This window comes from Macaca thibetana, chromosome X (genome assembly GCF_024542745.1).
Source record: "Macaca thibetana thibetana isolate TM-01 chromosome X, ASM2454274v1, whole genome shotgun sequence".
Classification (NCBI taxonomy): Eukaryota; Metazoa; Chordata; class Mammalia; order Primates; family Cercopithecidae; genus Macaca; species Macaca thibetana.
Window position 1 is genome coordinate 88,502,967 of NC_065598.1, and position 15,391 is coordinate 88,518,357.

Sequence of the window (15,391 nt, forward strand, 5' to 3'; positions counted from 1 at the left end):
GAAAGTAAAGTTATATGTGTGTTCACGTATTTTCATGCCTGAGATTATGGTTTAATACTATCGGAAATATATAAAACTCTATATTCCCAACTATTTCTCAAATATAATTGTGCAAAAATAAGAACATTTTAAACGTTAATCTCCTAGTGACACGTTTATTTTAAGTGAGCTCTAAATAAAGAAAGATAAATGGTTATCTAATGAAGAGCTATTAGTCTTACTATAACTTATTTTACATCCTATTTTTTGGTACTAAGAATGATAGGATAATGACAGTCACTGGACTCTATAAGAAATTGAATCTCTATTTTTAGTTTTTAAAATTACGCACAAAAATTTGAATTGTCATTATCACTCAGCAAGCACACATGTTGGGAGAGAAGAAAAAGAAAATGTTTTTTTTTTTTTTTTTCTTTTCTGGAGACCTAAGTGTGAAAACAAATTATACCAATCATTTATAAAGTTATTTGAAATTAACTAGTAGTTGCAATCCAAAGTTAAAAAAATAGTGATGATTATATGGACAGTTTCTTTCTCTAAAAAAACCCAAATTCTTCCTTCCTGCTCTGCTCTTAATACCATGCACCTAAACAAAAATCATTGTCATTTTTCTAGCTTTGTGAAGGTAGAAAATGTATGAGGCTAAATGTCTTAGAAAACCTTTGTATTATACTTTGTCCTTAGTTTCTGTAAATAAGTATGATATTCTTATGTTTTTAAATATTTCCACACATTATTTTCAAAATTATATTTTGAATTTGATAACTTTGTATTAAAAATATTTCAAGCAGTGAGTCCACAAAGAAGCATGTATTATTTGGCTCCAATACTATTTAATTTGATTAGAATATTTTTCTGGAAAAAATAATTCTGAATTGAATAAAGGAGGCAAAAATAATTTATAAAAAGTACAATTTCTCAGCAGTTGGAAACACTCATTGCTGTTTTTTATATTTACATACAATAAAATTCACTCATGTTCTGTAGTTCTACCAGTTTTGACAAATGCATACAATCATGTATCCATCACCATTTTCATATAGAGAACACTTTCATTACTCCCAAAATTTCTTTGTGTTGCTCTGCTAGTCAACATTACCTGAATTCCCAGCTCCTGACAGTCACCTATATGTTTTTCATCCCTGTAAGCTTGCCATTTCCAGAATGTTATATAATAGGAACCATACACGATGTAGACTGTTGATTATGGCTTCTTTCATTTAGCAAAATTCATCTGAGATTCATCCATGTTGCTCTAAGAATCAATATGCTTGTTTGTATTGTTGAGTAGTATTTCAGTGTATGGCTATGACACAGTTCATTCTTTTACCAGCTGAAAGACAGTAAGGGTCATTTCTACATTTTGGTGATTATTAATAATGCTGTTTAACTTGCACATATAAATTTCTATGATAACATAAGTTTTCAAATATTCTGCATCAATATGCAGGACTGGGATTGCTGTTTTTTATCTGTTTTTGTTTTTCAAGTATATGTTTAGCTTTATAGGAAGTTGACAAACTGTTATCTAAATTCCCTGTGCCATTCTGTGTCAGCAGCAGCATTAATTGAAGATTCTAGATGTTTGGAATACTTACCAGCACTTGGTATTTTTAGTTTTTCTTTTAACCACTCAAATAGAAGAGTATCTCTTTGTATTTTAAATTTGCATTTCTTTAATATCTGACTGTGCTGAGCCTCTAATTATATGCTTATCTGACATATTCATATCTTCCTTGATAGTCTATACTATCAAGGAAGTCTATTTAAAAACTTTTGCCAGTTTTTAAATTGAGTTCTTTATTTTCTTATTGTTATTTTTTAGTTTTTAAAATTTCAACTATTATGTTTGATTCTGGGGGTATATGTGCATATTTGTTACCTGGGTATATTGTGTGATGCTGAGGTTTTGGGTATGAATAATCCCATCATATTCATAGTTGTTCAACCCTTTCTCCCCACTCTCTCCCTTCTAATACTCTTCAGTGTCTTTTGCTGCCGTCTTTATTTCCATGAGTACACAATGTTTAGCTTCCACTTATAAGGAAGAACATGTGATATTTGGCTTTCTGTTCCCGTGTTAATTTGCTTAGGATAATAGCCACCAGCTGCGTCCATGTTGCTGCAAATAACATAGTTTGTTCTTTTAAAGACTGCGTATATCCTATGATATACATGTGCTATATATAAGAAATCTAATCCACCATTGATGGACACCTAGGTTGACTCCATGTCTTTGCTATTGTGAATAGTACTGTGTCAACATGCAAGTGCATGTGTCTTTTTGGTAGAATAATTTGTTTTCTTTTGGAAATAATACCCAGTAATGAGAGTTTCTGGGTTGAATGGTAATTCTGTTTTGTGTTCTTTGAAAAATCTTCAAAATGCTCTCCACAAAGGCTGAATTAATTTATATTCTCACCAACAGTGTATAAAAATTCTCTTTTCTCCACAACCTGGTCAACATCTGTTGTTTTTTGGCTTTTTAATAATAGCTATTCTGACTGGTGTGAGATAGATTCTCCTTGTGGTTTTGATTTGCATTTATCTGGTGAAGAGTGATGAGGAATATTTTTTCATATGTTTGTTGACCCCTTGTATGTCTTCTTTTGAGAAGTGTCTGTTTATATATATATATATATATATATATATATATATATATATATATTTTTTTTTTTTTTTTTTTTTGAGGCGGAGTCTCGCTCTGTCGCCCAGGCTGGAGTGCAGTGGCGCGATCTCGGCTCACTGCAAGCTCCGCCTCCCGGGTTCCCGCCATTCTCCTGCCTCAGCCTCCCGAGTAGCTGGGACTACAGGCGCCGCCACCACGCCCGGCTAAATTTTTTTTGTATTTTTTAGTGGAGACGGGGTTTCATTGTGTTAGCCAGGATGGTCTCGATCTCCTGACCTCGTGATCCGCCCGTCTCGGCCTCCCAAAGTGCTGGGATTACAGGCTTGAGCCACCGCGCCCGGCCGTCTGTTTATATTTTTTGCCCACTTTTGAATGAAGGCTTTTGTTTCTTGCATGTTGTTTGTTTAAGTTCTCTATAGATTCTAGATAGTAGACCTTTGCTGAATGTATATATACTTTGGGAATATTTTCTCCCATTCTATAGGTTGTCTGTTTGCCTGATTGATAGCTTATTTTGCTTTGCAGAAGCTCTTTAGTTTAATCAAGTCCCATTTGTCAATTTTTGTTTTTGTTGCAATTGCTTGTAAGGATTTAGTCATAAATTCTTTGCCAAGGCTGATGTCCAGAATGGTGTTTCATATGGTTCCTTCTAGAATTCTTACAGTTATTGGTCTCATATTTAAATCTTTAATTCATCCTAGGTTAATTTTTGTATATGGTGATAGGTAGGGTTCCAATTTCATTCTTCTACATGTGGCTAGACTGTCCCAGCACAATTTCTTGAATAGAAAGTGCTTTCCCCACTGCTTAATTTTGTCAACTTTGTCAAATATTAGATGGCTGTAGGTGTGCAACTTTATTTCTGGGTTCTCTGTTTCTGTTTCATCGGTCTATGTGTTTGCTTTTGTATGAGTACCGTCCTCTTTTTGTTACTGTAGCCTTATAGTACAGTTTGAAATCAGATAATGGAATGCCTCCAGCTTTGTTCTTTTTGCTTAGGATTACTTTGGCTATTTGGCTTATTTCATGGTTCCATATAAATTTTAGAACAGTTTTTTTTTTCCAAATTCTGGAAAAATGACTTCGGTAGTTTGATAGGAAGAGGGTTGAATCTGTATTTTGCTTTGGGTAGTACGGTCATTTTTATGTTTATTCTTCTAATCCATGAGCATAGGATACTTTTGCATTTGTTTGTGTCACCTATGATTTCTTTTAGCAGCGTTTTGTAGTTCTTCTTGTACAAACCTCTTGCTGCCTTGGTTAGATGTATTCCTAGCTTTCTTTTTTTTTTTTTTTTTTTTGGCTATTGCAAATAAAATTCTATTCTTGATCCAGCACTCAGCTTTAATATTATTAAAGTATAGAAATTCTACTACTTTTTGCACATTGATTTTGTATGCTGAAACTTTGCTGAATCTTTTGTGTTCCAGGAGCCTTTCAATGTTCTTTAGGGTTTTCTACATATTGAATCCTACTGGCCATGAATAGAGATAGGTTATCATATTCTTTTCCTAATTAGATGTCTTTAATCCTTTATCTTTCCTGATTTCTCAGTCTAGCACTTCCAGTACTGTGTTGAATAGAAGTGCTGAAGGTGGACATCCTTGTCTTATTCTAGTTTTCAAAAGAATGCTTCTAGTTTTTGCTAGTTTAGTATGATGTTGGCTGTGGGTTTGTCATAGATGACTCTTATTACTTTAAGGTGTGTTCCTTCAGTGCCTAACATGTGAAAGCTTTTATCATGAAGAGGTGCTGGATTTTATCAAAAGTCATTTCGGTGTCTATTGAGATGATCACATTTTTTTAAAAATTTACTTCTGTTTATGCATGAATCACATTTATTGATTTGCATATGTTGAACCAACCTTGCATCCCAAGAATGAAGCCTACTTGATCACAGTCATCACGGTCAATTAATGTTTTGAAGTGCTGTTGGATTCAGTTTCCTAGTATTTTTTTTTTTTTTGACAATTTTTGTGTCTTTGTTAATCAGAGATATTGGCCTATAATTTTCATTTTTGTTGTGTCTTTGCCAGGTTTTGGTATCAGGATGATGCTGGCCTCATAGAAGAAGTTAGGGAGAAGTCCCTACTACTCAAATTTATTTTTAAATAGTTTCAGTAGCATTGGTAACATGTCTTTTTTAGATGTCTGGTACAATTTGGCTGTTAATCCATCTGGTCTGGGTTTCGTTTTTGGTTTGTTTGTTTGGTAGTTTTTAAAGTTACTGATTCAGTCTCAAAACTCAGCATTGATCTGTTCACAGTTTCAATCACTTCCTGATTCAATCTTGGGCGATTGTGTGCTTCCAGCAATTTCTCTATTTCCTCTCAATTTTCTATTTTGTGTGCACAGAGGTGTTTATATTTTCTGAGGATCTTCTGAATTCTTGTGGGATAAGTTGTAATGTCACCTTTGTCTATTGTGACAGTGCTTATTTGGATCTTCTCCTGTTAATCTAGCTAGTAGCCTGTCAATCTTATTTATTTTTTCAATGGTTTGTATGATTTCAATTTTTTTAAAATTTATTGAGACTTGCTTTATGGCCAAGGATGTGGTCAACCTTAGTGATGCTCAATGTGCAGATGAGAAGAATGTATATTTTGTATATACACGTATATTGGGTAGAGTATTCTGTGCTTGTTTATTAAGTTCAACTGGTTAAGTGTCAAATTCAAGTTCAGAATTTCTTTGTTAGTTTTCTGTCTTGAAGATCTGCCTAATGCTGTCAGTGGGATGTTGATATCCCCCAGTATCATTGTGTGGCTTTCTAAGTCTTTTTGTAGACCAAGAAAAACTTGTTTTATAAGAAGAAAACCCTCCAAACTTGCTTTTGATTTTACTGTCTCATAGGTGGAAGGGACTTGCCTTGTCTGAGATGAGACTTTGGACTGTGGACTTTTAGGTTAATGCTAAAATGAGTTAAGACTTTGGGGAACTGCTGGGAAAGCATGATTGGTTTTGAAATGTGAGGACAAGAAATTTGGGAGGGGCAGGGGCAGAATGATATGGTTTGGCTCTGTGTTCCCACCAAATCTCATCTTGAATTGTATCTCCCATAATTCCCACATGTTATGGGAAGGACTCAGTTGGAGATAATTGAATCATGATGGCAGTTTTCCCCATACTGTTCTCACGGTAGTGAATAAGTCTTACAAGATCTGATGGTTTTATAAGGGGAAACCTCTTTTGGTTGGCCCTCATTCTCTCTTGCCTGCTTCAGTGTAAGACTTGCCTTTCACTTTTTGCCATGATTGTGAGGCCTCCCCAGCCATGTGGAACTGTAAGTTTATTAAATCTCTTTTTCTTTATAAATTACTGAGTCTTGGGTATGTCTTCATCAGCAGCATAAAAATGCACTATTACAATCATTTTCTGGGTTATTAAAAAACTTATTAAATTCAAATGAATTGAAAGCACATAGAATATGTTTATTTATGTTAATGGCATTAAAATATAAATAACAATAAACTATCTCAGAAAAATCACAATATTTGGAAATTAAACAGTATACTTTGATGAGACAATAATGAAATAAAAAAGTAAGAAAATATTTTAAATGGAATTATAATAAAATATAGCAAAATTTATGGGATGCAACTAACTAAAACTGTGTCCACAGTAAATATTAAAACTTTAAATAATTATATTAGTGATGAGGGGAAATCTAAAATTAATGTCCTAAGATTCTACATTAAGAAGCTGGAAAAATAAGTGCAAAATAAACCCAAAGCAAGAATAAAGAAATTATGAATTTCTCAGCAATAAAGAAAACAAATATTTAAGAAAATTAACAAGCCAAATGTTCATCTTTTGAAATATTTAATAAAATTGATATACCCTCAGCTAGACTGATCCAAAAAAAACAAATACGAAAGCAAAAAATCACCATTATCAGTAATAAAAGTGCCTGCCATACCACAATTTATGTCCATGAAGAGTGGGGCAACTCAGATTGCTGATTCAAACAAGTAGGTGCTCCAAGTCTTGGATTTCTGCATGGAGGTGGAATGGAGAGGGCCTTGCTATACCACAATCTCAGGGGAGCATGCTGCAGCACCCATTAATGGCATATGCAAGTCAGTTTCAGGTTGCCAGCTGGCCTTGAATGAAAGTCTCATCCCCCAGGAGAAAACACAGCTATAGCAGCTCTTCTCCTGCCCCAGGGCTTCAACAGGGGAGCGTACAATTCTGGTGCCTACTGCTGTGGGGCTTTCTACAATTCTGGCTGTGGAAGCCCGTACCCGGCTCCAGAGCAGGTGTTCCAATCTCTGTCCTGAGACTAAAATACCTGCATGACCATGCTGCTAGGTCTCAAAGGAATGGCTGATTTTGTATGTGCCTGGATTAAAAACGGCATTCTGCTCTCAGTCCTTGGCCTGGGCAAATATCTGTAGTTTTTCCTGGTGTTTTTCCCTCACAGGTCTCCAAGCCTCTCCCCAAGTTAGCACCAGGACTTTAAAGAACAAAATATTCTCCCTCCTCTTGGGTTGCTCAGATCCCCAGTAGAAAGGTGAGTCACAGAGGGAGGCTCTCTGTCTCTCTCATGTACTGGGGCTTCACTTACTTTTATCAGCTGGATGCCATCACAAGGACTGTTTGCCCATGTCCCCCTCCCTGGCGCCTGGGGCACCCTTCACAGTATTGGTGGATTCTCATTTTTCTTCTTGGATTAAAGCTCACGAAGTTGATCTTTATGCACTATTGTGCTATTTCCAAGTCATTGAGGCATGATAAAAGGATTCAATCAGTCATCTTGGAAAAAAAAAAATCTATTGTTAGTTTACATCCTTTTTAAAATATACAGCTCCCTTGTCAGAAATGTGATTTGCCAATATTTTTACACAGTCTGTGGCTTGCCTTTTCATTCATTCACATTGCCTTTTGCAAAGTAAATATTTTTAATTACAAATAAGCTCAACTTAGCATATTTTTAAAAATAAATTGTGCTTTTGGTGTTGTAGTTAAGAATGCTACCTAACTCATAGTCACAAAGATTTTCTCCAATATTTTATAATAGAAGTTGTATAGTTTTACATTTTACATTTAGACTTTTGATTGAGTCCAAGTTAATTATTTTATAAGATTAAAGATGTGGGTCAAGTTTTAATTTTCTGTTTAAAATCTATAATCATTCTATCGGCACTTGTTGAAAAGTCTATACTTTAGCCATTGAATTCAGACCTTTGTAGAAAATAACTTTGTATTTTTGTGGATCTCTTTCTGGACTGATTATTCTATTTTTATTAATCATTTTGTATTTATTATTTTGCTAATATTACATTGTAATGATTAGGTACATGTTATAGTAAATCTTGAAATCAGATCATGTGAGTCCACAAGTAGGTTTTTTTTAATCAAAATTGGTTGGCTAATCTAATTCCTTTACCTTTCCCTATAAATTATAGCATCAGCTTGTTGATATCTACAAAAACAGAAAATCCATCTAGGATTTCCTTTTTATTTAGATTATGTTGAGTTTACAGATCAATTATGGGACCACTGACATGATAACAATATTGAGTATTCCAAGCTATGAACGTGGTATATCTCTCCATTTATTTAGATTTTCTTTATTTTTTATCATTTTTTTAAATTTTAAGCACACAGATACCACACACATTTTGTTACATATATACCTAAATGTGTCTGTGAATAGATACAGTGTTGTTTATTTTCAATGGTATGTCTTTCATTTCTTTTTCTTGCTTTATTTCATTGGCTAGAACTTACAATATTATGTCAAATAGGAGTGGTGTCAACCTTTCTGTTTGTGATTTTTTGGGAAAAGTATTCGATATTTAACCTTTAAATATAATGTCAGCTGTTATCTTTTTGTAGAACCTGCATGTCAATTTGAAGATATTCCCCTGTTTCTAACTTGCTAAAATTGAATAGTTCTACTAATATAAATTTTGATCTAGTAGGTTGATAATATTGCTCAAATCTTCTATGTGTTTACTGATTTTCTATTTTTTCCATCAAGTTCTAAGGAGTAGTGTAGTCTCCAATTATGACTGTGGATATATCTATTTCTCCTTTCATTTCTAGTTTATTTTGCTTCTTGTATTTTGAAGCACTGTTGTAAGGTGCATATATACAGGATTGATATGTCTTCTTGGAGAATTGATCTTTTTATTGTCATATAATATATTTCTTTATACTGGATAGCATTTCTTGCTCTCAAGTAAACTTTATATAGATATAGTAACTCCATCTTTATTTTACTAAAATTTGTATAATATTTTTATTGATGTTTGATATCTATTGACATTTGAAGACTATACAGAAATTTCATAAAAAGAGTATTACAAACTATTATAGTTTACAGCTAAGTACTTGGATCTCTAGTTTATTATGTTGCTAACCTCTATTTTATGATGATTTCAGAAAATGAAGAGCACAGAAATTAATTATCTTTGAAATAATTTTGACTATATTTTATTCTTGAAACTAAGGCATATCTTAGAGTTCAATAAACTACATTTCCAAATGTATGTAATTTATTCTTAGCTATTTTTAGCTATAATTAATTCATTATATATTCTTATAATTTGTTTTCCAATTCATTTTGCTTTCATGTCCTCTCTCAGTGCTAGTTAGAAGCCATATTTCGGCTGACTTGCATGTATAGATGAATGATCATAGTTTCCTTGAGGGTCACAGATACAATAAAAAATACCTACATTTGGGATACTAGGCCAAAGGATCCCAGTTATGATAATGAGACCTCTTCTACCCACTCCAAGTCATTTATACTTCCCTAAGAATTATTGACAAATTAAAAATACCAACTCTATAAATAATGGAAGTCTGTAATGCATTTGTATATAGGTTGTTACCTTTTTTTGTCACAATGTCATTTAAGTAGCTAATAAAAATACGCCTTTGAAATATAAATTTTATTATTTGTTTCCTCACCCCAACAGCTGCAGAAATAACTGTTCAACCAACTGTGGAAGAGGCCTCCGACAACTGCACTCAAGAGTGTCTCATCTATGGCCATTCTGATGCCTGCTGGATGCCAGCGTCTCTGAATGATTCCAGCTCTTCGCAAGCACAGGCCTCTGCTCTATGCCACAGCCCACCACTGTCACAGGCCTCTACTCACCACCACAGCCCACCAGTGACACAGACCATTGCTCTCTGCCACAGCCCTCCAGTGACACAGACCATCGCATTATGCCATAGCCCTCCACCAATACAGATCTCTGCTCTCCACCATAGTCCTCCTCTAGCGCAGGCTACTGCACTTCGCCACAGCCCACCATCAGTACAGGCCTCAGCCCTCTGCTACAGCCCTCCTTTAGCACAGGCTGCTGCAATCTGCCACGGCTCTCCTCTGCCCCAGGTTACTGCCCTCCATCGCAGCCAGGCCCAATCATCAGTCAGTTTGCAGCAAGGTTGGGTGCAAGGTGCTGATGGACTATGCTCTGTTGATCAGGGAGTGCAAGGTAGTGCAACATCTCAGTTTTACACCATGTCTGAGAGACTTCATCCCAGTGATGATTCAATTAAAGTCATTCCTTTGACAACCTTCACTCCACGCCAAAAGGCCAGACCCTCCAAAGGTGATTCTCCCATTATGGAAGAACATCCCTTGTAAAGCTAAAATAATTACTTCAAATTTTCAGAAAAGACATATGTAATCAAAATTTAAGATACAATTTCAATGAGTATTCTGATTATCAGATTTGTAAATAGCTATGTAAATAGAAACAGATACCAGAATAAGTCTAGAGCTAGACCCTTAGTCAAAAGTTAACCAAAAAATTGCAATTTGTTTAATTCAGAATGTGTATTTAAAAAGAAAAGGAATTTAACAATTTGCATCCCCTTGTACAGTAAGGCTTATCATGACGGAGCGTACTATTTCTGATGTACAGTATTTTTTGTTATTTTTATCATCGTGTGCAATATTACTGATTTTTTTCCATGCTGATTGTGTGGAACCAGTATGTAGCAAATGGAAAGCCTAGAAATATCTTATTTTCTAAGTTTACCTTTAGTTTATCTAAACTTTTGTTCAAATAATGGTAAAAGGTATACATATTCTAGCCTTTTTTTGGGCTTTCTGTTTGATTTTTGTTTGTTGTTTTCAGGTTTTATTTTGTTGTTGTTGTTGTTGTTGTTAGTGAGTCTCCCCTCAAAATACACAGTAGGTAGTGTAAATACCACTTGTTGTGTGTCTCTCTCTCTCTGCTTTCATGTTTTCTACTTTATTCCAGTACTATATTGTTGATATAATTTGTATATACATTTTCAATAAGGAATATATATAAACTGTACAGATCTAGATCTACAACCTATTTCTCTACTCTTTAGTAGAGTTCGAGACACAGAAGTGCAATAACTGCCCAAATTAGGCAACTATTTGCTAAAAAGGGCCTCTTTTTACTTTAATAGTTTAGTGTAAAGTACATCAGAAATAAAACAGTATCTGCCATTTTAAGCCTGTAGCCCATTATTACTTGGATCTTTACTTCTGGGAATTTGTATGTAACAGCCTAGAAAATTAAAAGGAGGTGGATGCATTCAAAGCACGAGTCACTTACAATATTGACGGTAAACTACTATTTTGTGGAGAAACTCAGGAAGATTTAAATGTTGATTTGACAGCTCAATAGGCTGTTACCAAAGGGTGTTCAGTAAAAATAACAAATACATATAACTGTAGATAAAACCATATACTAAATCTATAAGACTAAGGGATTTTTGTTATTCTAGCTCAACTTACCGAAGAAAACCACTAATAACAACAAGACTATCAGGAAGGAACTTTTCAAGAAATGTAATTATAAATCTACATCAAACATAGAATTTTAAGGAAAAATGCAGAGGGAGAAATAAGGCACATGACTGCTTGTGCCTTATTCAACAAGAAATACCTGAAAAACACGCACAGAACAAAAACCATCAAAATCTCATATATGAAATAAAATATGTTCTTCTAAGCAAAGAAACAGTATTATTCATAGAAAACATTAGTTTTCTTCTCTCGTCTGTTCTTTATTTCCTTCTTTTATCTCTTAACTGGCCATTATCTTCTATGTGCACATTTTATAAATTTACAGAAACACCATCAACTTTATTTTCTTCCATAGCAAAACTGAGAAAGTACCTTGTTTCAGTGTAACACTAAACCAAGAGACAATTGATGTTTAACGGGGGTGGTCGGGGAGTGGGGGAGTCAATATCTCCCATTGATTAAATTAGACATAGATTTTCTAACGTGTAACTTGATATTTAATTTATGATGAAACTGTGTGTAAATTTTGTAACATAAACTGTGGTAATTGCATAATTTCATTGGTGCGGTTTTCCACTGAGTGTTGAGAAAGCTTCTTTTCATGTGTCCAGCAGATTAAGTAGCGTTTTCAGAATATACATTATTCTCATCCATTGTAAAGCTCCTTAAATCATATTTTATTGGGTGTGCAGAATAACTTCTTAACTTTTAACTATCAGAGTTTGATTAGTAAAATTAATTTATTTATTTTATCCTTTGTGTTAATGTTCCAAGGGTTTTGGAGCCTACTGGCTTTCCAGGTGCACGTGAATCCTGAAGGACTGATGATATTTGGAAGTTTATTAAATTATTATCATACAAATGTGTTGATATTTTTGCTATTGTTGTTGATGTTGAAAATCTTAAACTTGGGGAAGATTAAGAAAAGAACCAATAGTGACAAAAGTCAGTGCTTCCAGTAGATTTTAGAACATATTTTTGCCTCAAATACCTGCAAAGATGATGTGAGTGAGATTTTTTTCTTGTATTTTAATTATTTTCACATTTTCTCTCTGCAGACCTTTAGTTTTCTTACGATCTATACACACACATACATGCACACACACACACAGATACACACATTTAAAGAATAAAAAGAAGAGGCTGAAAGATTATTAAATAGCTTGTCAGGCATCTTAATGGTTACTATCTATGTTAAAAAATATCAAATAGGACCCAAAGTTGGATATTTGGGATTTTTCTTCTGATGGTAGAATTTATTGAGTTACTAGGGAGGTTCTTAAATCCTCATATCTGGAAACTTGTGTTGTGAACTTTTGACACCTTTCCTATAGATATAGGAATGAACCAATACGCTTTTATTACCCTTTCTAACTCTGATTTTATAATCAGACTTAGACTGTGTTTAGAATATTAAATGACTGGGCACCCTCTTCTTGGTTTTTACCAGAGAGGCTTTGAATGGAAGCAGGCTGAGAGTAGCCAAAGAGGCAAGGGGTATGAGCCCAGTTATTCTCCCCTATGCCATCTCTTTCTAAGCTTCCACTAGGTCTGGCCTTGGAAACCTGTAACTTCTAGGGCTTCAGATCTGATGATACCTTTTTCATCACATTACAAGTTATTTCTGTGGCTGAATAGACAGTGGTATAGGTTGACACAGTACACAAGTGGCTATTGTGATGTATGAATATGTAGTCCTAGAACTGCAAAATGTCTTACTGAACCAACAATCAAAAAATGTTTGTTTTAAAAAGGATTTCGTTTGATTTGAAATTAAAACTTCAAACTGAATGACTTATATGAGAATAATACATTCAAAGTAGTTATTCTATTTTGTGTCCATATTCAATTAGATTGTGATTAATTTTCTAGCTATGGTATTACTATATCACACTTGTGAGTATGTATTCAAATACTAAGTATCTTATATGCTACGAGCATACACATTCTTTTCTTAAACTTTACCTTCGTTTTAGCTAATATTGTGCCAGTGTATTAAAAATTAGCTTTTACATATGGTATCTACAATGTAATAAATTTAGAGAGTAATTTTGTGTAGTCTTATTTAGTTACTTAACATTTTATTTTTGATTATGTAAATTTGGTTAGAAAATAATGATCATTAAATGGTTAGTGCTATTGTGTAATGGTAACAGTTACAAAGAGCCTCTGCCTTCCAAAACTAATATTTATCACACACGGTCATTAAATGGGAAAAAATTGACTAAACAAATCACAAATTGTTCAGTTCTGAAAATGTAATCATGTCACACACGTAAAAAAATCCTTTTCAATCCTGAGAAAATTAAGGGAGTTTTACTCACATGTATATTTCAACATTAGTTTTTTGTTTGTTTGTTTGTTTCTTTTTCATGGTATTACTGAAGGTGTGTATACTTCCTAATATACATTTACGAAAATCTACTTGTTTAGACTTTTATTTATACTCTTCTGATTTATATTTTTTATGATAGTTATTATTTCTTATCTTTCTTCTTTTATATTTTTTGAAACCAAATTTAGAGTTAGTTTAGGTAAACTTTTTATCATGATCATTAGTAACTATCTTGAATGTTTCCAACTGGCCCAGTTGGCCGGGAAAACATGAGAGCAAGAGAAGCTGAAATGCATTTCTACAAAAACCTTTCTATATTATGTGCCAATTACCACACCAGATCAATTTTATGCAGAGGCCTTAAAATATTCTTTCACAGTAGCTTTCTTACACTAACCATCATGTGCTTTTAGTAAATGTGATTTTTAAAAGCAGTGTAAGTTGACAACAGCAGCAGCAGTAACAAAAAATCTATTCAGAAAAATGTATGTGCACAAATAAAAAAAAATTGATGGCAATTGTTTAGTGATTGTAAGTGATACTTTTTAAAGAGTAAACTGTGTGAAATTTATACTATCCCTACTTAAAATATTAAGAATTTTATGAAATATGTATTTATGTTTGTATTGTGGGAAGATTCCTCCTCTGTGATATCATACAGCATCTGAAAATGAACAGTATCCTAAAGCAGTTCTAATCATGCTTTGGAAGTAAGAAGGTTGGCTACTGTATGGCCAAGGATGGCAGTATGTAATCCAGCAGCAAACTGGTATTAATTGTTCTATTTCAGGTTCTGTATTGCATGTTTTCTTATTAATATATATATTAATAAAAGTTATGAGAAATAAACATTCATTTTTACTGTGTGTGTTAATTCAAAACTCAAAGGATTCACTTTATTTTAAATAGATTTTCAAATGTGTATAGAGTAAAAGACCCTTTTTCAGTGGTACATTTCGGAGTTTGCATATTTTTGTTCACTCTGATAGCTCCTTCAGTATAATTTCTGACTTGAACATAATTTCAATCACTTTTCAAAATTGCTGAACACTATTGTAGTTTTTATGAGCATTTATTTAGCATCTTTCAAGACAAAATTTAAGTGATATTTATTTATTCTAGATTAGATCTACTGCTTCACTTAATGTAAAAGTTACCTAAGGATTTCTCTGTACAACCATAGGAGATCCAGGTGAAATAAGTTCCTGGAGACGGTTGATAATATTTGCGGAACAAAATAACTTTACTCCTGGCTTTGTTTTCACTTTGGCAAAATGGAGATAATTCACCGAAACCTCTCAAACTGCATGGTGTCACTAAATATGTAATTGCATTTAGAATTTTATTAGCCCCAAAGTTTGATTAAGAATTACATACTCCACAGTCCAGTCCTTTTTGTATGATTTCTTTTCTCACTCATATATTTATTATTCTGATATTAATTTATTCATTTTCACCAAGGGTTAGCTGCTGAAGAAAGAAAAAAAGGAAAAGAAAATTTAAATCAAGCAACATTTTAACCTCTGGCAAAAAGGAGATTGGGGTTTTAGAAGAAGCACAATATATGTTTAGGTTAATTTGTGTTATTTCTCATCTTCACTTCAACCATTTGGGGAAAAAAAAAACTCACAACTTGCTGTGACTTATTTTGTGAAGTTGATTGGGAATCACCAAGTTA

General features: G+C 33.5%; 1 protein-coding gene across 1 annotated transcript in view; it reads left to right on the forward strand.

Annotated features, from left to right (window-relative positions):
- Positions 1–14,562, forward strand: part of PCDH11X (protocadherin 11 X-linked) — a 724,020-nt gene extending 709,458 nt beyond the window's left edge. The window contains 1 exon segment of the mRNA XM_050777390.1: positions 9,559–14,562. Within this exon segment, the coding sequence (XP_050633347.1) occupies positions 9,559–10,235 (677 nt within the window). The 3' untranslated portion in view covers positions 10,236–14,562.
- Positions 14,563–15,391: the final 829 nt, after the last annotated feature.